This window comes from Canis lupus, chromosome 6 (genome assembly GCF_048164855.1).
Source record: "Canis lupus baileyi chromosome 6, mCanLup2.hap1, whole genome shotgun sequence".
NCBI lineage: Eukaryota > Metazoa > Chordata > Mammalia > Carnivora > Canidae > Canis > Canis lupus.
The window spans coordinates 41,675,549-41,700,610 of record NC_132843.1 but is presented as its reverse complement, the minus strand read 5'-3'; the positions used below and the strand labels follow the sequence as shown (position 1 = coordinate 41,700,610).

Here is a 25,062-nt window from a genome sequence, read left to right as displayed (position 1 = left end):
TAAGTGGAGGAGGAGTGTGCTCCTTCTGAGTCATATGCCCTGGAGAAATGGCCCTTTCCCTCCTCCCCCTCCACCCTGAGGCCTGAAGGGACATCGTGAGCTGACACCTTTGCAGACCACAGGGACCAGGCAGGAGTGTGGGGCCCCGATGAGGCCTGGGGCAGAGTTCTCTTCCCCACCAGATCTCGTTCTGGATGGGCTTTCCAACAGTGAGTTCCCTGTGTCCCTCCTGGCTCCCACACCTTCAACACCTGGACTTCCTTTTTACCCTCAGGAGAGGAGAAAGGCACTCTAGAAAAGCAGATAATCTCTGTCAGAACACCCAGATTTGATAACTTCTGGTAGCAAAACTACCAAGTCCATAAATCTGCTCAGAAGTTGGGACGAGAAATGCAGTGAGGGGACTGGCCTCCTTCTCTGGCTCACGCTCTGTGGAGGCCACAAGGGAAGCCAAGCACTCTTCACTCTTGGTCGGTGGCCTGCAAAGACAGGCCCCACGTGTACAGCAAGAAGCTACAGAAGGTTCCCGGCTCCCACAGATGGAAGCAAATGGAAACAGCAGGAGGGAAAGGGAGCGAGTGTGGGCTCTGGAGCCAGACCCAGGTGCTGGGTGCCCTTGAGCAGGGAATGTACCGTCTGCTGGAGGCCATCACTTTACCCACCTCACTGGAGACTCCACTCACAGTGTCCCAGGGCCCTTCCACAGACCCGCGGAGCCTCAATTTCCAGGATGGGGGGTATATTAGTCAGGGTCCTCCAGGGAAACAGACAACAGGGTGCGCATGTGTGTGTGAGTGTGTGCATGCATGTGTGTGTGCATGCCTATGAGTGTGTGAGTACACAAAGTGTGTGTGGTGTACACATGTGTATGTGTAGTGTGCAAGTGTGTATATGCATGTGTATGCATGTACGTGGTGCATGTGACTGTGTGTGCACATGCTGTGTGCATTGTGTAATGTGTGCATGTGTATGTGGCTGTGTGCTTGCACGTGTGCACTTGTGTACATGCATACATGTAAGTACACGGAGTGTTGTGTGGTGTGTGCATGTATGCATGTGTGCATGTATGTGTGAGTGTATAGTGTGTGCATGTGCATGAGTGGTGTATAAATGTATGTGAATGTGTACATGCATCTGTGTACATACATGCATGTGTATGCATGTGTGTGATGTGTGCATACATGTTGTGTGTAGTGTGTGTGTATATGACTGTGTCAGTATGTGTGGTGTGTGCATGTGTCTGATGTGTCTGTGACTGTGTATGCTGTGTGCATATGTTTGTGTGTATATGTTTGTGTGTGAGCCTAGTCAGCTGCCCACACCCTCATCACAACATGGCTACTTGTATCACATGTATACATGTACTTATATGGAGATTTTAAGGGACTGCATGGTGGTCTAGGGTGGCCCAATGTTGCAGTTGAAGTCTGAAGGCCATCTGCTGTGGGAGTCCCTCTTGCTTGGGGAGGTCAGTTTTTGTTCTATGGAGGCCTTCAACTGATTGGATGAGGCCCACCCTCATTATGGAGGGCAACCACTCTGCTTTATTCAGCAATCTAAATATTAATCTCATCCAAAAACACCCTCACAGAAACACTTGGCATAATGTCTGACCACATGCCTAGCATAATGTGGCCTAGCCAAGTTGACACCTAAAACTAATCATCCCCGGGGGTGGGCATTCAGGAATCCATGTTTTCACTAATCTCTCCAAATGTGATGCAAGGCACAGCCAAGGTTAGGGATCCCTCTCAGTGATGCAGCCCAAGGTCCCTGACGGTTTCAGGGTCTCTCCCTCCACCTCCACAAGGGTCCCTGAACTTCCTCTGTGGAGTGGAACCAGTCTTCCTCACTCTGGAGCCAGAAAATGCTCCCTCCATGCAGTCGGGACATGGTGGGCTGGGGCTACTCCTCATGCCCAGGGCTGCTGGCCCTGCGGGCTCAAAGCTCCTCTCTCTTTCCCTCTCCCACAACAGACACCATTCTCCAGACCCTGGGGAGCCACACAAGAGCTGCTTGTGAATCACCCAGACCCTCACCAACCACTCACATAACCAGATATTCCTCACAGGATTCCTCCGGTGTGGCCACCCACAAGACGCCCACATAGGGTATTTTCCAGTAACAGATAACTGGACCCTCCCAAGCAGGGGCTCAGTGGTCCCGCAGATCTGTCCCTTGTTTCAACAGTGTTTGGATGGAGCGGACCCAGGGGCACCAGCCTCCAAGCTTTTTTCCAGCTGTAACCTTCAGGGCCATCTTCTGTCCACCATGTGTCTCCAGGACCAGCCAACACCCTATTTTGAGCTCAGCTCCTTACTATCATCAACCATGAGCTTTGAGATGCATCATTCCATGGAGCTGGAGGCCACTGTCAACTGCCTGGTCTACACACACCTGTGGGCCTCCTGTCTGGGCTTCTTGTTCCTCCGGGAGATGTGGCTCGGACGGCATGGGTCACTTCTTCCGTGAACTGGCTGAGCAGAAGTGTGAGGGTGCTGAGCTTCCCGTGAAGGAGCAAAACCAATGCAGCAGTTGCGCCCTCTTCCAGGATGGGGAAAAGCTGTTCCAGGAAGAGTGGGCCAAACCCTGGATGGCGAGGAAGCCTCTCTGGTTCTGAGGAAGAGCCTGAGCCCAGCCCCGGTGGATCTGCATGCATGGGTTCTCCCGCGGGGACCCCCATCTCTGTGACTCCCTGGATGAGGAGGTGGACTCACTAAGAAGACGGGCCACCCCTGCCTCGAAACATGCAGGATTCAGGTTCACAGCACCGATCTAGTGCGAATTTCTGCACATGGCTGCCCGCAAATGGAACTGTGAAGATGTCCTTGAAGACCCGAGGCACCTAATGAGGCCGCCCCTCTGATGGAAGTAAGCTGAGACCTCTGTACAGCTGTCGTGGCGGGAAGAACTGACGGGAAGAACATGCAGAGGCTTTACTGCAGGAATGCGGTGGAACGCTCCCCACACCTGAGAGCCCACTGCAGACAGCAGTGCTTACTGCCCACCTCCCCCGCATCTCCATAGAAAGACCACTTTTCACTGGAGAAGGGCTGATTTTGAAATAACCAAGGATCCTTTCCACAACTCTCACCAGGAACTGCAGAATATGAAGGTGGGCAACCTCATTCCCAGGCCCATCGGATGCCAAGTGGGAGAGAGGTTGAGACTGGAGGGAAAGACAACTCACGCGTAGTGCATGCTACTCACGGTGAAACGGCCACTGTCATGCGGTAGGCATCTGCCATTCCCAGCACCCGGAGCTCAGCCCCGCAGCGGGTGAGCAAGCAAGGTGTGGCCCCTGCCTCAGAGAGCTCATAGCCGGGTCCCATGCTGCCCAACCTCAGTGATCTCGGACTCTCAAGGGGGTGTCTGAGATGGTTCTCAGGTCATTTCACCACTACACCTTCAGGTCTCAGTTTCCCCATCTAAAAATGAGGAGTCTGGCCAGATGACCTCTAAGGTCCATTCTAGTTTTAGCATGTCATCTCCTGGTCACATACTGATCTTCTCTATCCATGCATCCATTCATCCATCGAGGGACACTTGGACTGTCTCCCTATCTTAGCAGTTGTAAATAATGCCGCTATGAGCACAGGGGTGCAGGTGTATCTCTGACTTCGTCTTCTCATCTCCTTCAGATTTATAACCTGAAATAGAATTGCTGGATCACACAGTATTTTTACTTTTAACTTTTGAGGCTCTGCCATGCTGTTTTCCAGAGTGACTGCACCAGTGGATAACCAACACTTGTTATCCTTTGTCTTTTTGATGCTGGTTATTCTAACAGGAGTGAGGTGGTGTCTCATTGTCCTAACCCCTGAGTCTTAATTCCCTTCCTACAGATATGTGGTAGATTGACAGCAACTATGATGCCACCGATGGCCTCACTACATCTACATCTTTCCCTATAACTCTGTCATCCCTCCCATTTCTACCCTGTATTGGGGGAGGTCGTTGAGAGGACATGGTCAACGGCTGACCCATGAGGTGGACCCTGGTGATCAGAGGCTCATCACCCCCACCCTGTCCTTGGACTATTGGTCCTACTTGCCTTGCCTGCTCTGGGAGCTGCCCCCAGGAGAGCCTTCAGACAGTGATGTGGCACTAGGACCATGTGAACAGTACATGTGACCTCTTTATAAATGTCTAAGACTTGGTGGGTGGGTGCGGAGATCCGCTCATCTTGTGGCTGCCCAAGAGAAGCCTCGTAAGTACATTCCCTTGCTTACAACACCTGCCACCCACCAACCTGGAGTGGCCCACCTTCCTCTTCGGGCCCTCCCCAGCCTCTTCTCACACCTGGGAAACTCCTGAGGCACTTTCGAATCAATACCCTGGGCTCGCCCATGTGACTCGTTTCAGCCAACAGGACACTAGCAGATCTGATGCAAACCAAAGTGTGAAAAAGCACATGTGCATTCCCACTTGTGCCCTGGCTTCTCTGTGACACTGCGAGAAGAGCCCAGGCTCATCACTGGAGGACGAGGCAGGAAGCAGGACCAACCACCCCAGCGGAGGCTGTCCCACATGGGCTAATAGTCTGCAGATGGCCAGACACAGTCTGTGGATGGCCAGTCCAGGCAAGAGCAGAAGAACACTCCCTTCTCCCTGTAAGCCCAGCCAGCATGGGGGGAGCCAACCAGGGGATGCATGGATCCATCAGAAATAGAAACTGCACTTGCTGTAAACTTGCTTGATCCTCTGTTACCATGGAATAAAGAACCATTAAGGACAGGCCAACCAGCTATGGGCCTAATGAGCCAGGGCTGTTGTAGGGTCATCTGCTGGTCCGGCTGTGGCCTTGTGGGGGAGTGAAGAGGGGACAGGCCTCCTGCCACCAACCGCCCGGCTTCTGGTTCAGCACCACCGTTCACACAGTGAGTAAAGCATTCCATCTTTCCCTCTGACTAATAAGGAGTTGGCCACAGAAAGAGAATGAAAATACATTATACATGAGACACACTTTCTGAACTAGTTGCAAGTGTTGTTCTAGGATATTTTTACTTCTCTTGAAACATTCCCTCTGGGGTGAACTATCTTCCCAAGAAGGTAAATGAAAATAGGAAAGACCCTTGGAGGAATCCACTGGGCCCCATCGTAGCGAGCCAGCAACGTGATGGTCCCTGTGGCCCCTGTGGCTTTGGGGGCTCGTATCTTCCCTTTAGATAGCGATGTTACCTGAGTGGTGGTCCGCAAGGAGCATGTTCCAGAGAACCAACAATTTCCCCTATTCTGTAATGAAAAATATGGACTCTGGTCTGACTTGTCTTCAGACCCTAGCTCTATGGATTCAAGAAACATGAGACCCCGGTAGGAGGTAAACCTCTCTATGCCCTGACTTCCTCGTCTACCAGGTGGGATTTTCGATCATGATCACCTTGTAGGGTTGTTGGGAGGGTTCGTTCTTTTACAGGCAACAGCGGTCACTCAGGAAACAGAAGTGGCTCTGATCCTCAGCATACTTCAGAAATCCACCAGCCAACACAGAACTCTGATTTGGAAAATTTCTGAGTCAAGGATGGTGTCTCTACAGCATTGCACACAACTGCCACTAAGTTTACGTGTCCCTTTTCACTGTGTTATGTGTCGCAATTAAAATTCGCTGCTCCCTCCAGAGCCCTGCAGGAAGGACCGCACCCACAGCAGGGAGCGCAGGGAATCAGAGGAAACCACCGTCTTCACTATCCTTCCCAGCAGGTGATGCATGACAAACATTTGATCCAAAGCGACGTGGGTCTTTCTCTCGGTTCTGGTACATTAATGCATTTAGTAGCCTCCTCTGAGGTCACAGAAATTGGGACAGAGTTTGAAACTATCTATTTATAAATTTGTAGAGTCAGCAAACAGCTGATGTGTAGAGAGGACACAATCGCTTTTTAAAAAAAGATTGTCCCTCTTACATAAGTAGCACACGCTTGCAGTATCAGTGAGCCATTGCCTTAATAATGCTGCATAACAAGTCATTCCAAAATTCAGTGCCTGAAAATGATGATCATTTATGCTTGCTCATGCATCTCAAGGTTGGCTGGGGGTCACCGGATCCTCCATGCCCCTCACACCAGTGCGTTGGCTGTGGTGATGTTAGAAGTGCAAGACAGCAAGAACACCCAGAACTCTGAAGGCCTCAGCACACTCGCACACCTGCCCACATTCAAATGCCAGAGCCCGACGTGAGTGTGGAGGAAGGGACCTGCACCATCACCTGGCAAGGGCATGGACACAGGCAGGGCTGGCTTCAGGGACATGACCAACAGGATCTGCACTGTACAAGGGTCCTGGCCATCCCCACCTCCTCCAAACCGGCAGGACTGCTGGAACTTCTGAAGGGGACCCGCGTTTCACACCATACAGTGGGTACTTCGCACTGTGACGCGTACCCCAACCCCGCACTCCACAGGTGTGGTTCAGGTAAGCATCAACGGGGAGGGTGTAGGTGGTCATTAGTGGTCACACATGTGGCCTTATTGCCACACTGTTCTTTCCAGATTAAAACCTGGCACGCCTGTCCCTCCCCCCAGCCTGGTTATATCTCCCCCACAAACTCAACACCCCCAACACCCCAACCCCCTCATCCTCCTCCTTCACATCCCAGGGTGACTGCTCAATGGAGGGAGTGAAAACTGTCCACCAGAGGTCCTTAGAGCCACAGGTGTCAGGAATCCACAGTGGGTCTGAAGACACTTGTGGGCTTCAGGGCACAAGATGGAAGCATAGATGCTTCTCCCAAACTGTGCAACGGAGTCCTCCCCTCAGGCAGGCTCAGCCAATGCAAGACTGTCACAGACTTTGTTCAATGACTTGGTCTAGAAGTGACATGTCATGGTCCCCAGGGATGACCACATCCAGGGTCTGATGATGCCTCTCCCCCAAAAGCAGGCTCCTTCTCACACTCACACCAGCCTGGGGCTCTCCCAAAGCTCCTCTTCTCCAACAATTTCCTAAAGTCCGGGATGCAGCCAGGGCCCCTCGTCGGGTCCATCTCCTCTCAGGGGGCCCCTGACCATCCTCCACAGTGACCCGCAGGGCCAGTGACCCATGGGGCCCACATCCTGCTCCAGCAGGAGAGCGGCACATGAAGTGGCTCTTGCCACGGAAAATGAATCACATGCAACATGTCAACATCAGAATCCTACAGTTCAGAAAATTAGCCAAAGAACACATTTTCTGATAATTAGAGAGCTAAAAATGGATCCACTTTGAAAATCCCTTCCTTCCTCCCGAGAAAGCTGAGGAGGTGGTTTAACAACAATCAGCAGCGGAGATACAGCACATTCTGGGTGTTTAGGGGACAAGTTCCAAGAAATTTCTTGGAAGGTACGGTTCCCAGAAGGTGGTGGCGCTAACAGACCCACGAACCCTCCGCACATCCCTGCAACCGGCTCGGACTTAGCAGGAGAACCAGAGCAAGAGAGAGAGGGGAGCAGCTGGGGGCAGGCCACCGGCCGCCTCACCTGCCTCTGCACCGAGTGTGTGGGATTGTCACCCAGCACTGCCAGCAGCCTCTGAGGGCCAGGACGCGAGCAGCAGCGTGTACCCTGCTGAGCTGCACACACATGCATCCTCTCACTGAATATCACGCAGCTGTGCATTCTCACCACTCTCAAGTTAAGTGTCACACCCAGGGCCACACAATAATCAGGGCAGGAGCAGCATCTAGGCAGCAGAAGCCTGTGTGCACCACCACCTCTCTTGTGGAAGGGTCCAGAACTGGCAGGGAGCAGACCCCAAGGAGGGCAGCGGACACAGACGCACACCAAGGGTTAGGGTAGGAGAAGCCTCAATTAGGGACCTGCTAAGTCGATGGTCAACACAATACAGAGTTACACGTGATTTTACAAATCTCATAGAAGTAGTAAATGTAGTAAATATACACATTCCAAGCTAGGCCCTTGTGCAACTGCTCATGGAGCCGAAGACCATTAGGCTGCAAGACAAGTGACCATTAGGCTATAACACCTAAAAACTCACAGTCCGTATTTCCTGGCCTCCAATACCTACCCTGGACCGCCATTCCCGGTGTTTCCCACTGAGGATGAATAGCATCTGTGCTCACAGGAGCAGCAGAGGCCACAGAGTCGGGTGGGGCGGGGGAGACCAAATGAAAAGGACAAGAAACAGAAAAAGGTACTTGGAGTATGTTTCCTGGAGCAAAATGCCTCCATCTACTGTTTATGCAAACGTATGTAAACTATATGCAAATTTGCAACTGGTAATGCTAATTCTTGCACAGCCTGTATTCTTTCATGGCCTTGGCTTTGACCTCTGGGTTATAAGGTAGGATCCCAGTGGAGGCAGCCACTGGCCACTGTCTGGCCAGAGTCAGTGGTCAAGCAGTGCGGAAGGGTAAGTAAGACCCACGTGATGGATGTGGATTATTGTCTTGGTGGGGAATCTGGGTGGTATGTTCAGGATGGCAGAGAATAGGTGTCAGAGCCAGGAAATGACAGCTGAAGGGGCTATTGATGTGTCCAACACATTATATGGGAAAATAATTGACAAATTCATGAATTGCCCTTAATACCAAATGCCATGTGTTTTCTTAAATCACTCTTTACTCTCTGGATCACTAATATTTTCATATGCTTTTTCCTTGTCTTACCATACTTCCCTGCTGTGACATACAACATGTGGAGCTCTCACCTACCAAGGGTCTTGGAAGACGTTAAAGGACAAGTCAGTAGCTAGAAAAATAGTCAACTGCTTGATTCAGCCTTTTCCTCCAGTGAAAGGTATCATTATGGAAATGTACACAGAAATTGAGAGGCTTGCACAATTGTTTCCCTTCTGTCAATGCTGGTATAGTGGTTGTTTCTCTCCTACTCACATAAGGCTCAAAAAGTCCTTCTGGGTTGACAGGTGGCTCCCTATGTCCTGTGGCCCATGTGCTCTGGACAGAAAGTGGGGCCGTCCTTTGGCTCAAGGCTATGGCCACTGCTCACTTTACCTGCCAGTTGCTGTTCCATACACTTTACTGCAAAAAGCACGCGCTGTCCTGGTGGAGAATGCAGTCCCTCTGCCACTGGGGTTCCCTGGCTATGCCACAGAATTGTGCTAAATACCAAGCTTGTGCTGTTCGTGCACACATGAATGTGCATGCACACGTGCGCTTCCCAGATGCACTGAGGGCAGCATCCATTCAGAACAACTCTCTCAATGCTTGGCTCCCCCTTTCAAAGCATCTCCCATCCTGCCCCTAAAACACTCCCAGTGATGCTGCCAATCAAACTACAAAGCTGAGTGGCAAGCTGAAACCTCAAAGGAAAACCAGCATCTAGTTAAAAACTTCGCTGAGTTGAGCAGGAGCGTTTCTGAGCCGAGCACCAGACAGGAACAAAAGCTATGAGGTCACAGGGGCTGGAAACGCCATCCATCATCACACAAAGATAAAGAACCTTTAAGTCCAGCCAGAGGGCACCTGCAAATACCCAGTGTTGCCCTGATGCTTTGATTGATGGCCACCCATTCTAATTAGCGCCTTTTATCTCGGGTTTCCAGCAAACTGCTCACTTGCTCCCCCTCCCCCTCCCCCTCCCTTGCCATTTGCCTTTCTGGGGAGACAGTACTGAGCACTGAGCCCCGCCAGCCCCTTCCCCCGCACGACCAACCATGGCCATGTGACCATCCACTCTCGAGCATGGGGCCGCACTGACCTTTCTCAGGAGGAAGCAGATGCGCTCAATGTTCCTCAGCCGCTCCCTCTATTGGGACACACAAGAAAGAAAGAGGGGGGTTAGATGCTCTGCTGAAAGAACACGAGAAGCCCCCCCCCGTGATCCAGCCCCCAGGAGAGGAGTCAGAACCCACCAGGGACCTGCATGCTCCCACCCGGCGGCTCCTAATGAGAGTTTTTGCTCATGGAACTCAACAGCAAAAAAAACCCAAATAATCCAAATACAATGGGCAGAGGCTGTGAATAGATATTTTTTCTGCAGAAGACACAGAGATAGCCGGGGGAACATGAAAAGGTGCTCATCACTCTTCATCAGGGAAATGCAAATCAAAACCACATTGAGATAGCACCTCACAGCTGTCAGAACGGCTGTTACTAAAAAGATAAGAGACAGCAGGTGCTGGTGCGGACGAGGAGAAAAAGGACTCTCATCCTTTTTCTTGTGCACTGTTGGTGGGAATTTAAATTAGTGCAGCCACTACGAAAACATTAGGGAGGCTCCTCAAAAAGTTAAAAATAAAACTACTGTAATAGCCACAGCAATTCTACTTTGGGTACCTATTTGAAGGGAATGAAATCACTGCCTAGAAAACGTTATCTGTACCTCTGTGTTCACTGAAGCATTATTTATCACAGTCATGACACAGAAGCAACCTGAGTGTCGTGGGTGTAAGTGGAAAAAGAAAATATGTATATACAGAAAATATGTATATACACACATGTGCATATACATACACTATATCCATATGATATACTATTATACAGTCATGACACACACACACACACTGGAACATTACTCAGCCATAAAAAAAGAAGCAAATCCTACCATCTGCGACAACATGGATGGTGTCCATGATGGTGCTGTGCTCAGTGATATAAGCCAGACAGAGAAAGACAAATACCATGCGATGTCACTTATATGTGAGATCACGCAAAACAACAAAACAAACTCCTAGAAAAGGAGATCCTGTGTGTGGTTACCAGAGAGACAGGCAGCAGAGCAGAGGGAACTGGACACCGGGGCTCAAAGGTACAAACATCCCACTGTAAGACAGTTGAGCACTAGGGACCTCTGGAGCCTAGAGTCCTCCCGGGAGGACTTCCACCCGGGCTCCAGAGCACATGTGCCCTGATTGGTGTCTAAGCTATGAAGTTCTCTGCCCGTTGATTTTATTTTTCTAAAGTGAGTGCATTTAAAGGAAGCAGTCATCCCACTAAATTAGACACCAGCAGCGCTCCCAGGCTAAGACTTTTCGAGACATCAAAGTCCGTTCCCGGAGCCTGGCCCACGACTGGGACGGGTGCCCATGGCCAGCGGCAGGGTGGCGGGGTGATGATGGTCACATCACAGACTGTGCGCGGCCTTCCCTTTCGTGTGGTGAGCTTCTTGTTTTCCAAAGCCCCTCTGAGTGCAGCTGCGGCGTCTGCTGGTGCTTCATTAGGAGGCAGCCACTATGAATCTGGTGACCGCGGATGTGATGCTAATGAACTTGCTCTGGGGGAGACAGGTGGCTCCGCCGCTTCAGTTTCTCTAATCAAATCATACAGTGACTGCTGTGTGTCTTTCAAGCCCAGAAGAAAGAGCCCACCTCAGGACAAATTAGTGTCCACGTGGCTAGGGAGACAGACCATGTCCTCCAGAACACACATGTGTGCGTGCTCACACGTGCATGTGCACACACACACCCCGCACACAGCTGGGCATCAAGGCTGCCTACATGAGGAATAAGGGGCAAGGGGTGAGGTGCCAGACATAGAGAGGCTGGTACAGGGCCACACCAGCTCCTTCCCTGCAAGCTGGGCCTCTGGTGGCTCCTCCTTTGGTGATACCGAGGGCCCCTCTGGTAAAAGGAAGGGAAATGAGAAGCTGAGAGGAAAACAAGAACCCTCCTGCCCTGTCCACCCCCTGGAAGGAGGTCTACCCCGAGGGCCCCACAAGACATAGAGCTCTAGGGGACATTCGATCCTGAGAATCAGTGAGCCTCAGCCCACTCCTAGAGCAACTGTTTGTAAGCTAAGTCCACCAGGGCTGGTGTCACCAATGGGTGCGGTGGCTTCTCCGAGCCACCCGAGGCAGAGACCCTGCTCCAGGGCTCTACAGAGGCTGAGAGAGCTCGAATGGGAGTTAATGAGGCATCCGAAGCACTTAACTTCCTGCCAGAGAATAAATCGTAAGAACCAAGAAAATATGTTTAATACTCTTCCATGGGGGGTTTAATGGATTTTTTTTTTTAATCTCAGACAAGAGTCCTTTCCGGAGGGGCTTTGGTCTATCCAAGAAATATCTGGCTGCCAGGGCCCAGGCTCCTTAATTAAATCATCTAAAAGCATCTAAAGCATGGCTTTAGTGACAAGAGTGAAGAGCTGAGACCCAGTTCCACCCTACACCTCATTCTGCAGTATGCTTTCTCCCTCTCATCAACAATAGTTGAGCACCAACTGTGTGCAGGCTCCGTACTGGTGCTGCCATGGCACATGGCCTATCCTCAGTCTCAAGTTTTCGCCAGTCACCTGGGTGGAATTGGCAGGACAGGACGGAGTGGAGGACACGTTTCTGCAGCAGCACGCACCCAGGGGTGATTCAAGAAGCTCTGGGAGTTTCCAGTGAGCTAGGAGGAGGAACAGCAGGACTAGAGCAGCTCTGTGGACCAGGCGGTGATGCCAGTGCCAAACACGAAACATCCAGAGAGAAACGAAACCAGGAGATAGCCCTTTCAGGTCTGACGGAGCTAAGTTATCACAGGTAGGTGGTGAGATCGGCAGATGCAAACAAAATGCATTTCAATGCAAGCAAGTTTCACAAAACCTCAGAAATTTTCAAGTGCATCTTAGGGATTCTTGCATCTTGCGACAAAATTCTGCTCCACACTGTTGACTTTGAAAGGGTTTCATTCTGTTTCATAGAACCAAAGAATCTGATGCCAAAAGGATTAGAAAATCAGCTCTCGGAAAAGAGACCACCTGGAGTACATGGTAGGAGCCCGGGCTCCCGAGACAGGCAGACAGGCGTGCTAACCTCCCGCCATGCACTGCGGGCTCTCGCCTACCAGTCTGTGTGTGCGGCAATGATGCCATCCTGGCTGACTTGTGAGAATTATAGGTTACACATATACACGGTTCCTCGCGTGCAGTAAAAACTCACAAAAACTTACAACTCCGGTAAAAACCATGTCCCTTACAGAGGTGACCCTGAGGCCTGGTCCCCTGGTCTTCTGGTACCTCCAGGGAGCATATCTTCCTTCAAGGAGGACAGGTGTCTCTGGTCCCTGTCACTGAAGAGTGACACCATGAGCCTTCCAGGTTCAGATGGATTCACACAGTAAATCCTGCCGTTCAGTCTACAACCTCTAAGAGAAAATATCCACAGAGATATCCAAACAAATACCTGGCTTTACGCTGGAAACTGGGGCTTGGAAAGAACTTCAGGGGTGCACAGACCCCCAGAGTTTAGGCTGAGAAACACACCTGAACGGTGTGTGTCCCATCCCTTGAGCCCAGCAGGGCTGGTCCACAGTGAGTGTGGATGAGGCTCTGTCCACGTGCGTGGTTGGTCCTTGGCTCTGGGAAGTCGGCTGCACTGACCAGAGAAGCAGATGGCCAGCACCCACACCATTCATTGGAAGTAGGGTCCTCCTCTGCTCTCTGCACCAAGCCCGCTTTCCATATCCACTCCAGAGCACATGGCAGTGGCAGCATGCATGACTGACCAGCAAGACAGAACGGAAAGATGTAGAACAGCACGTGCTGAGCCTGGATCAGATGACCAGACCGCATCAGATTCCCCAGTGGGCGGCGAGCTGACCTCAGGCCCACAGACGGAGCCTCTGAAGATGAGTGACCCCCTGGGTGGTGGATGGGTGGCCAGGGGCTCTATACGTCCACCCACTCTGCATGTCTGCCTCTGGGAGACCTGGGCAAGCACAGAGCGTGAACCACCTCATCATGCCAGCATGTTGGCCAGCATGGAGCCTCTCTCCTTATTCAGGGATGAATAACCAAAAACCACCAGCACGGGGCCTTGAAGACTACAGCCCCGCACAGTAGACCTTTTCCACCTGGGTTCTTGGGATTGTCATTCTGACTTGCAAGATATGTTGGGACCTGGGCAGACTTCAGGTGTGAGAGGCGCCCTTGACCTGAGCCAGGAGGGGAGGCACTCTATCCACCCCCCACCTGAACGTCCTTCCTCCCCAGGCCCTGGCAGCCTGCCCTGATGCCACCCCGCCCACCGCCAGCACCCACTACTCACCGCGTGAACAGGGTTACACTGGTCTATGGGGCTCTTAAAATCCGTCCTTAACTCATCGAAGGCAATGATCTGAAACGGAATGTGCAGAGCAGAGATGTTAGTGCAAGAGTGAGTTGATGTGCCGTGTCAGAAGCTTCCCGTGGATTTGCTTCAAAGTACAGGAGGCAGGGAGAAGGTATGAATGATTCAAGACCGGCCAGGAGCTGGCTTTTGTCAGAGCCGGTGATGGACACTTGGGGCTGACTGTACTCCCCTGTCTTCGGTGTATGCCTAAAACTCCCCAAAATAGGCAACGGGCAAGAGATGGTGTAAGGGTACATGCTCGCCCCGAGCGGACAGGTCAGGCCTGCAGACCTGATACACAGCCCCACGCGTACAGACGAGGAAGCTGTCCTCTCGACACGAAACTGGCTGAGACAAGCTCTCACCTGCTCCTGACAGTGGAAGCAAGGCTAGCCGTGGGCCGGGACGGAGGGCGGCGAATGCTCCCATGGGAACGATACTGCAGCTCCGTGTTGCATTGATACACTCTACACGGAGACTTACATAATGCTGTATGCCGAAGGTATTTCTCTCAATTGTTTTTAAGGCCCCTCAAAGCTTCATAAGCTTCCTGTGCTTTATTTACAAAGACATGGAGAAAAGTCTACTACGGTGACAGCAGGCTGAGGTGTGGATATAGACACAAAAATTCAAACCTTGAGCCAGGGCTTCCCTCCTCTCTCCTTACAGGAAGAAGCTCTCTGTTTTCTGTTTTTGTTTATTTTGGCAGAGATGCTGATTGGACATCAGACGGACAGAGGTCAGGACAAAGGGAGGAGAGAAAAGCAAGAAAGCCGAATTGATGGTCACGGAGAGGCCCTGAGCGCCAGCGGTCCACGGGCTGCACAACCAGCTCCCAAGCAGTCACATCTTCACAGATGGGCCCACAGCCCGCCAGAGAGCACCGGTCCCCCCCGTCTGGGGGGAGGATGCAGAAGGCAGCCTTCTCCAGGCACACCCAAGGAAAGGACTAGCTGGTGGTGAAGCTTTCCGAGCCTGGCCACCTTGTCTAGAAGGGGACCCGATGGCAGAGCAGTGGTATTCGGGCGGGGAGGGTCCTCCCTTACGCCGTGGAGGCCGGCGCTCCCAGCCACCTCTCCCCTGGGCTGCACACGGATGGCCGTAACCAGCTTCCCCGGGGAGGCACACCCCGAGGTAGCAGCGATGGGGGCGGCCACCCCAGCTGCTTCCATCCCAGCAACACGGGATCCGAGGAAGTACCATGTGGGGGAACAGCTTACTTCCCTGCACAAAGCAGGTATAATTGTAAAGCAGTCACACACCATCCTGATTTCAAAACTCCTACAGAATCCGGAGAAATTCTAGTATAAGCTGCATTAACTAGACACATCTGCCTCATTCCCTGCCAGCTCGTTAACTCCGCGGCCTGTACTTGAACTCAGGACAGGAACTGGCCTCCTAGCCACGGCACCCGGGCTGTTCCCAGCCGCCTCTAATCAATACCATCTTCCCTGCTTGTACTTACACAGGACTCCCTGGGGCTCCCACCCACGTTCTAGGCCAGAGTCAGCAACTCCACAGGCCACATCCTGCCTGCCACCCATTTTTTTTACAACCTGTGAGCGATGAATGGTTTTTATGCTTTGAAAGTGGTTGAAAAAATCAAAAGAAGACTATTTTGTGACATGTAAAAATTGTACTCAGATTTCAGTTTCCATAAGTAAAGTTTTATTAGAACACAGACACATTCATTCTTTCCTCTGCGGTGCATGCTTTCACGCTACAACGGCAGAGTCCAGCTGTTGCCACAGACACCATACGCCCAACAAAACCCAAAACAGTTACTGTCTTGCCCTTTACAGAAAAAAATTCACCAGCCCCTCATCTACTCTCTTATTTTCCCTCTAAAGCTTCACTGTCCAATAACGTAGCCACATTAAGCCATTTAAATTTTCATTTTAATTAGTTAAATTAAAAATTCAGTTCCCACATTTTATTTGCTCAAAAACCACATCTGTCTGGTACCTATTAAATGGCACAGACATAAACTATTTCCATCATCACCCGAAATTCCTTACATAGCACTGCTTTGGAGGCACAGAGAATAGGTCATAATCACTCTTCCACAAGGATCCCCTTAAGTACTGCTGGCTACCCTAACCCCGGCAGATCTTTGTTCCTTAAGCCACTCTCTCCAACCTTTATATAAACTGGCACTGAGTTGCCTCATCATTCTGATTGCCCTCTCCCGACCTTACAGGTTGTAAACATCCACACTAAAATGTGACTGTCAAAAGTAAACACCATATTCACAATGAGGTCAGCCTAGCACAGAGAATCAAAGTATCGCCTCCTCTGTTCTGTAACCTATGTCTCTGTTAATGCAACCTGATAGCATTAGCTTTTTTGTTTCCGCATCACACTCCCTGCTTCGTACTGACCTTGCATTGCCTAAAAGCCCCAGGTTTTCTCATGTGCTCATTAAACTCCACATGCACATTGTTGGATGTGAAGGCCTGAGAGCAAGAACTGACCTTTATCCATTTTAATTCCTGATGGTTTGGTCCATCAGTCCAGTGTGCTGAGATATGACCTATCTCCCAACCACAAGTCCCAATGTCCTCAATGGACACATCCACGTTCACCCTAACACAGGTGCAAATGGAGCAGAACCCAGGGCAGAGCCCAAAGTGCACCCTTGCTTGCTCCCACGAGGCTGGCATTGGCTAACCTCCAGCCTGTCGTTAGCCAATTATAAGACAATTCACTATATGTAGTTCAGGAACTGAAAGTCGGTCCCTGGATAGCTTTTGAACCCACAAGCATTGGTGAGCCAGGGAGCCCAGGAGGAAGGAAGTCATCCCCTGAGCTACGGCCTTGACACTCCAGGTTCTATCCTGTCCTGACCCAAGCCAGGCCCCTGTGCAAGGGCTGGGAGGTCAGTCTGGGCTGATGGTGTGTGAAGCAGGGGGAGCTTCCCTGGGGACCAAGAGCTGCTGAGTGCATCCGAGAGCCAGGCAACCACCACCCGTCTCAGGGCCTGGCCTGGAGGAAGGTGCAAGGAGACCGTGAGCCCTGAGTGCAGCTTCAGCCTGTGAGCTCCAGGAGACAGAATGTATGGGGCCGGCCATGTGCACAATGAGGACAGGGGCTTCGGCATCCCCACCCCCGGGACCACTCACTCCTGCACACACCACTTCACCTGACGCACGTGTAGTGAGCACCGTGTGGGTTTATTACATGCTCACCACACTGGGTACTGGGCTTCAGGAACACACTTTGGATTCCGTAATCCTCGGCCACCCCGTGACGTCAGTACTATTATCGTCCCCATCTTACAGGTTGAGAAACTGAACCCGAAAGTAGTTCAAGTCCTTGCCCAAGATTGCTGCTCTGGCACCGGCTCCAAACCAAGGCCTCCCTGACACTACAACCTATGCAGTTAGCATCACGTTGCTCTGCCTCCCACAACACGTGGAGGGGATGAGGTAGGATCCCAAGGATATCCAGAATGAGCAATTGTGTCTATGGAATGAAAGGAAGCCCTGGGGTGCCTGTGGGGAGCAGTCGGGTAAGCCACTGGCTCTTGATTTCAGCTCAGGTCATGATCTCTGGGTCCTGGGATCGAGCGTTGGGCTCCAAGCTCAGTGCAGAATCTGCCTGGGATTCTCTCTCTCCCTCTGCTCCTCCTCCTGCTCTTTAAATAAATAAAATCTTAAATAAACAAAAAAAAAAAAACAAAGAAAGAAAGCTTCCAGAAGAGATGAGGGTTAGGTCACCCTCTTCTTAGCCTAATTCATGGTCTCCCAGCCCCTGCCTCCTGCCCAGTGTCCAGCACAGGAGACACAGGCAGTGCACTGGGACGGCCGTGTGGGTGCTGCAGACTTCTGCCTGCAGCCAGGCCATTAGCACCAGGGACGGACTGTGAGTGTGACAGGCGATAGCGGTGATAGGATCATGACCACGGACGGCCAGCTGAGTTCAGCTTCCACAAGCCTCGGGGCCTCCATTCCACCATGGGGGCCCCCACACAACAGTGCTAAGTGAGCTTTAACTCCTGCTCTGAGGATAAGCACACTTCAAAGCCTCTTCATGTTTTTACATTTATTTTTAAATTCATATACAATAAAATGCACTCTTTCTGGTTAAAGGTTCTATGTCTCTTGACAAATGCATAAATCATGTAAACACAATCAAGGCAGAGAATAACTCTATCACCCCCCAAAACTTGCCCCTGTTGCCTCTTTGGAGTCACCCCCACCCCACTCAGTAACCACGAGTCCCTTCTCTGTCCCTATCGTTTTGCCTTTTCCAGAAAGCCACCCTAATGGATCGTGCCATGCGTCAGCTTGTCGGCCTGGCTTCTTCCACTTAACACAATACGATAAGATTCAGCAGCAGCATGGCCTGTCTACCTGTAGACAAGCTGAGTCCTATTCCATGGCACGGATGGACCCGCTTCTTTATTCCTTCACCTGCCGAAGAGCATGTGGCTTGTTTCTGGTCTCCAAAAATCATGAACAAAGCTGCTATAAACATTTGCATACCCCGTGTTCTCCTAAACATAAGTTTTCAATTCTCTCGGGTAAATTGGAGCAGGATTGATCACTGGTTCATGTGGTGGGCGTATGTTTCACTTCATACGAAACTGAGAAACTGCTCTTTAAAGACGCTGTACCATTTTTGCGTTCCCCACCCCAGCAATAAGTGAGAAGCTCAGCATCCTTGCCAACAGTGTGTCAGCTTGGATTTCTTCTATTTTAGCCATTTCCATAGGTACATAAAGGTATCTCAGGATAGTTTTAATTTGCATTTCTCCAATGACTAATTGAAAATGTTGAGCATCTTCACATGGGCTTAACGCCATCTGTATTCCTCCTTTGGTGAAGCGTGTGTTAAGATCATTTGCACATCTTTTTTTTTTAAGCCATTTGTTTTCCTATTGATTTTTTGAGAGCTCTTTATATATTCTGGACATAAGTCCTTTGTCAGATATGTGATTTGCCAGTATTTTCTTCTGCTCTGTGGCTTGTCTTTCCATTCTTGACAGCATGCTTCTCAGAGCAAATGTCCTCTTAACAATTCTCAGTTTATCCAATTTACCTCTTTTTCTTTTATTGATCAAACTTCTGGTGTTGGATCCACGTACTCCAAAGGCTACACAGATTTTTCTTTTTATTTATTTATTTATTTATGATAGTCACACAGAGGGAGAGAGAGAGAGAGAGAGAGAGGCAGAGACATAGGCAGAGGGAGAAGCAGGCTCCATGCACCGGGAGCCCGACGTGGGATTCGATCCCGGGTCTCCAGGATAGCGCCCTGGGCCAAAGGCAGGCGCCAAACCGCTGCACCACCCAGGGATCCCTACATAGATTTTTCTATATACAGATTTCTATATAACAGATTTTTCTATATATTTTTTCTAAACAGTGTTTTCTTTATGGGAAGGTTTAAACTACAACTTTGATTTCTTTAACAGATGTAGGACTCTTTGGGTTATCATGCACAAGCTCTGATAGCTTGCAGGAACTGGCCCCTTTCATCAAAACTGTCACGTGTACAGGCTGGATCTGAACTCAGGGCGCGACCCTCACTGTTCATCCCCCCTTCTTGTTTTCTCACCAAACTCCTGAGACGGAGGTTCGCAGGAGCACAAAGGCTAGAAAGGGTAGCCACAGATGAACAATGACAAAGCAAGAGGAGCAGTTCTCCCACCAGCCATGCACGTGCCAGGGACTCTGAAGACCCAGGCTGCCCGGGACCTCTCTAGGCTGGGGCTGGGCTCCACAGGGCAGAAGCGAGGCTCTGGGTGGAAATCAGGGGTTTGCAGGAGACGCCGCCAAAGAGGGAGAAAGGAGGTCAGATGCCAAGCTGGCGGCTCAGGAGAGGCAGAGCCAGGCCGGGGAGTGTAAAAAGAAGTCAGGAAGGAAGCAGAGAGAGTACGTGGTGTGACCTGTCCGTGCCCCCACTAGGCTTAGGCTAACAGCACAGATGTCCTGCCCCAACTCTCCAGCTGCTCCCCCAGCCTCCACCTCTACAGGGTCATAGAGCAACTACTCACTGGCCAGTGAAGCCCCCATGAGGGTCTCATGGGGCTAGAGGCACCCCCTCCCCACAGCAACATCAGCCCCAAGTGTCAGGAGCAGCGTGGACCCACCTAAGAGGCAGGGAATTGTAGAAATACTCCAGAAGTTATCTCATGGAGTCTTCCTTCTTCAGGCCCACGGCGTTGATAATCATGAGATTAAAAATTACTGTGCTTGTCTAAAACAGTTATTTTGCTAAAAATAACCGTCTGTGCTGCAGCAAAACCTTCCTGGAAGACTAAGAAATGGTTGAAATCTCAGCCTGCAATAGCTAATGAGTCCCCAGGGCCGCCCCACTGAGAACTGAGCATTGGCAGAAGCCTCATTGCTCTGGAACATTCTCTCCATGTTATCTTGCTGCCGTCTTCAATCTGTTCACCCCTGGGCACTGGATATAGATGCCCCCTTGCGTCAGGCAGGGTGAGTGAGCAACAGTCCCCACCCGCGCCTGTCCTGGAATCCAGGATCCACTATGCTCCATCCAACACACTGCCTTGTTTCTCCATGGTCGACGGGGTGAGAAGAAAGTGCTGACTTACTGAAGATGCCTGGTCCCGTCCCAAGCCTCGGAACGCAGCACTGAGCAAGAAGATGCAGCCCTGTCATCACAGAGCCTATCACGGGGTGGGGGGCAGGGGTGACAGGAGGAAATAGAATTGAGGTGGTGTCAGGGAGGACTTAGCTGCATCATCTCAGAGACCTGAATGACCAGGAGCCAGACATGGAAAGTTCCAGAAGGAAGTTAGGCTGGAGAGGCCCCAAGAGGGGAATCCAGATCTGCAGGGGGAGATACAGAAGGGTCCCAGCAGCCACAGCCCAAGGATGGAGAGACAGCAGTGGGAGACCAGGTCAGGACCAGGGACTGGCCTCCTGCAGCCACACTCCTCGAGGTAGGCCCCTATACCAAGACTTTGAGCAGCCCCTATTCCCGGTTGCTGTGGCCTCTGGGTGGCTTGCAGAAATGAGCATGTCTATGCTTGTGGCTTCTCAATCTGACAAAGATTGGACATGACCAAGCGGCCATCGGTGATAGGTCAGTGCTTGTGAACCCAGTGCCAACCGTGCACACGAGGGAGATGCTGGTGGGCTGATTTTCAGGCCTTTCCGGAGAGCTGCTAACTCACCCAATGAAAAGTCAGGACTCAGAGGCAGTAAGAGAAAGGATCACGCATCCTGGCTTATCAAACTTGGGAAGCCAGAGATGAATGTGGCTTCCCCACCCCAGAGAGAACTGGATGTTGGGAAAAGTGCTCCACAGTTTTCTAATGGAAGAAGGCATGCAGCCCAAGCCCCCAGAACTTCTACCTCCCAACCTGTCTGGCAGGGGGACAACTCCCTCCCTCAGGCCTGTGCTCAGACCCCTAAAGATAATAAGGCCACCTGTGCCAAGCTCCACTCTTAATTTCTCCATGCTGTGGGCTGAATGACGTCCCCCCAAAGTCCTGTCCTCCTGGGTCCTCAGACCTGACCTTATTTGGAAGTAGGGTCTCTGCAGATATAAGCAGTTAGAATGAGGCCATACGAGATTACAGACCCTAAATCCAGGGACAGTGTCCCTCTAAGAGATGTGGACCGAGGACGTGGTGTTACAACTACAAACCCAGGAGCACCACAGATAGCTGGGCCACCAGCAGCCAGGAGGATGCAAGGAGCGCTCTTCCCTGGAGCTTCCCGAGACAGCGGTGCCCCGCTGTCACCTTGACTCCAGACTTCCAGCCTCCAGAGCTGGGTGGGAATCAACAGCCATCTGGTCACGGGAACCTGTGAAGGCAGCCCTAGGAAACCAATGCACTCCATTTACAAAACATCTGAGAGCATGGTTGTGACATCTTTGGGAAGAAATGGTTTTGGTGGCGCCAGTGAACGCTAGTGTGAAAGAAGCAGTGCTGACCCAAAATAAACATGTCCCCAGGGAGCAGGCTTTTATACCCCAAGCCTTCCTAGAAGTGCCCCAAGGCCTTTTTGGCTTTTTCTCAAAGTCACTCACAATGCACTTGTAATTCAGTCGTTTGTTTTTGTTTAAGTAGGTCCCACGCTGGAGCCCAATGTGTGGCTTGAGCTCACAACCCTGAGATCAGACCTGAGCTGAGATCAAGAGTTGGACGCTTAACCGACGTAGCATCCCAGGCGCCCCAGAAGTCTGGTTATGTCCTCGCCATGTCTTGTCCCAACCACAGCAATTTCTAAAACCACAGCCTAAACCTTGGTGCTCCCTCTGAGGATCAGGAGCTCCATGGGCCGAGAGAGGGACGATGGATGGAAACTACTGCCTGGGACACACGCGTGGCTTAACGTCTAGTCCTGGTGCCCTGTGAGTCCTGGCATCCGGTTCACCAATCCTAAGAGGCTCCAGGTGAGGGTTTGCTGTGCCACTTCCCAGCCCTGAGGAAGAAAGAAGCAGGGGCTCTACGTGGACTCGTGGATACCAGCCGCTTCCTCGGTCCTGGCTCAGCTCCCATCACCATGAGGCATGCGACAAGAGGCAGAGTCTCTGACACTCCCCCACTGCCCACCCCCTTTCCTAGAAAGCACAATGCCCAGAAGTCACAGGCGCTTTAAACTTCCCTCAGTATTTCCCTGTATTTTATGTAACATCCCAAGTAGGAGTGCCATTCCAAGGCACTTTCCAAGGAAGAATCGAGAACTATGGGTGGTTAGGAATGCCCGAGGCCACCCAAGGAAGTAGGGCTGAAACCTGCATCAATTTCTCCATTTCTCCTGCTTGTGCTTTTGCATTGGGCCACACAGGCTCACTGCTCTTCCTAAGTGGGAGTGAGAACTGTTTATTAGAGCACCCATCATTATGGAGTGCTGCGTGGGGCATGACACAGAGTGGGCTTAGCACCCACAGCCCTGCCTGCTGAGGACTCCCCATCAAAGACACTGCTTAACCCTACCTGGCCAAGAGCTTAGAAAAGAAAAATATTTCAGACCGGCACAGTGGTTCTGAGTCTTGCCCTAACCTCATGCCTATTTCACCTCCACACAGGTGAGCAGTCTCATGAGAATGTGTTCATGCAGTCATGAAGGCTGGCGAGTCCAAGATCTGCAGGGGGCCGGCACCCTGGAGATACAGGAAAGCTGATGCTGCAGGTCCAGTCTGAAAGCCACGGGCTGCAGAATTCCCTCTTGCTCAGGGGAGGTCAGTCTTTTGTTCTATTCAGGCCTTCACCTAATTAGATGAGGCCCACCCACATTATGGAGGGAAATCTGCTTTTACTCAAAGTCACTGATTTATGTTTATTTTGTTTTTCTGTTATTTTTTGAAATCCAGGATGGTTAATATACAGTGTTATGTTAGTTTCAGGTGTACAATAGAGTGATTCAACAATTCTCTACATTACTCAGTGCTCATCACAACAAGTGTACTCTGAATCTTTACCTGTTTCCCCCATCCCCCTACCCACCTCTCCTCTGGTGACCATTAGTTCTCTAGAGTTAAGAGTCTGTTTCTTGGTTTGTCTCTGTTTCTTTTTTGTTTCTTAAATTCCACATACAAGTGAAATCATATGGTGTTTGGTTTTCTCTGCCTATTTCACTTAGCATTATACTCTCCAACTCCATCCATGTCGTTGCAAATGGCAAAACTTCATTCTTTTTTATGGCCGAATAATATTCCATTGTCTATATACCACTTCTTCTTTATCCATTCGTCAGTCAATGGACATTTAGGCTGCTTCCATATCTTGGCTATTGTAGATAATGCTGCTATAAACATGGGGGTGCATGTATGTTTTCGAGTTAGTGTTTTCATATTGTTTGTGTAAATAACCCATTGACAGAATTACTTATCATATGGTAACTCTATTTTTAATTTTTTGAGGAATCTCCATACTGTTTTCCACAGTAGCTGCACCAGTTTGCATTCCCACCAACAGAGCAGGAGGGTTCCCCTTTGTCCACATCCTTGCCAATGTGCTTTTCTTGTGTTGTTGACTTTAGCCATTCTGACAGGTGCAATGCTATCTCACTGTGGTTTTGACCTTTTTAAAAATGTATTTATATTCCGTTTGCCAACATTTAATATAAGGTTTTGATTGGTATTTCCCTGATGATGAGTGATGTTGAGTATCTTTCCGTGTGTCTGTTGGCCATCTGGATGTTTTCTTTGGAGAAATGTCTGTTCATGCCTTCTGCCTATTTTTTAATTGGATTATTTGGGTTTTGGGGGTGTTAAGTTCTTTATATATTTTGAATACTAACCCTTTATCTAATATGTCATTTGCAAACATCTTCTCCCATTCAGTAGTCTGACTTTGTTTTATTGGTTGTTTACTTTGCTGTGCAGAAGCTTTTTATTTTGATGTAGTCCTGCTTGTTTATTTTTGCTTTTGTTTCCCTTGCCTCAGGAGAGATATCTAGAAAAATGCTGATACAGTGAATGTCAGAGAGATTACTGCCTGTGTTCTCCTCTAGGATTTTTATGGTTTCAGGTCTCACATTTGTCCTTAATCCAACATGAGTTTATTTTTTTTTTTAGATAGTATGAGAAACTGGTCCAGTTTTATTCTTTTGCATGTTGCTATCCAACTTTCCCAACACCATTTGTTAAAGAGACTGTCTTTTCACTCATGGAATCCTTTGTCAGAGGTGAATTGATCATATCATCATCAGTTTATTTCTGGGTTCTCTATTCTGTTCCATTGATCTATGTGTCCATTTTTGTGCCAGTACCATACTGTCTTGATCACTACAGCTTTGTAGTATAACTTGAATTCTGTACTTGTGATACCTCCAGCTTTGTTTTTATTTTTCAAGATTGCTTTCACTCTTCAGGATTTTTGTGGTTCCAAACAAATTTTAGAATTGTTTGCTCTATCTCTGTGAAAAATGTTATTGGTATTTTGATAGAGACTGCATTAAATATGTAGATTCCTTTGGGTAGTATAGATATTTGAACAATATTTGTTTTTCCAATCCATGAGCATGGAATGTCTTTCCAATTGTGTCATATTCAATATCTTTCATCAATGTTTCATAGTTTTCAGAGTACAGATCTTTCACCTCTTTGGTTAGGTTTATTCCTAAGTATTTTATTATTTTTTGTGCAA

The 25,062-nt window shown here is 50.1% G+C and overlaps 1 protein-coding gene across 1 annotated transcript in view; it reads right to left on the bottom strand.

Annotated features, from left to right (window-relative positions):
- The window catches only part of CNIH3 (cornichon family AMPA receptor auxiliary protein 3), a 98,860-nt gene that overhangs the window by 38,649 nt on the left and 35,149 nt on the right, over positions 1-25,062 (bottom strand). Inside the window, exons 2-3 of the mRNA XM_072830138.1 lie at positions 13,923-13,991; positions 9,654-9,701 (exon numbers count right to left, since the gene is read on the bottom strand). Coding sequence (XP_072686239.1) covers positions 9,654-9,701; positions 13,923-13,991 — 117 coding nt within the window. The remainder of the gene's footprint in view (positions 1-9,653; positions 9,702-13,922; positions 13,992-25,062) is intronic.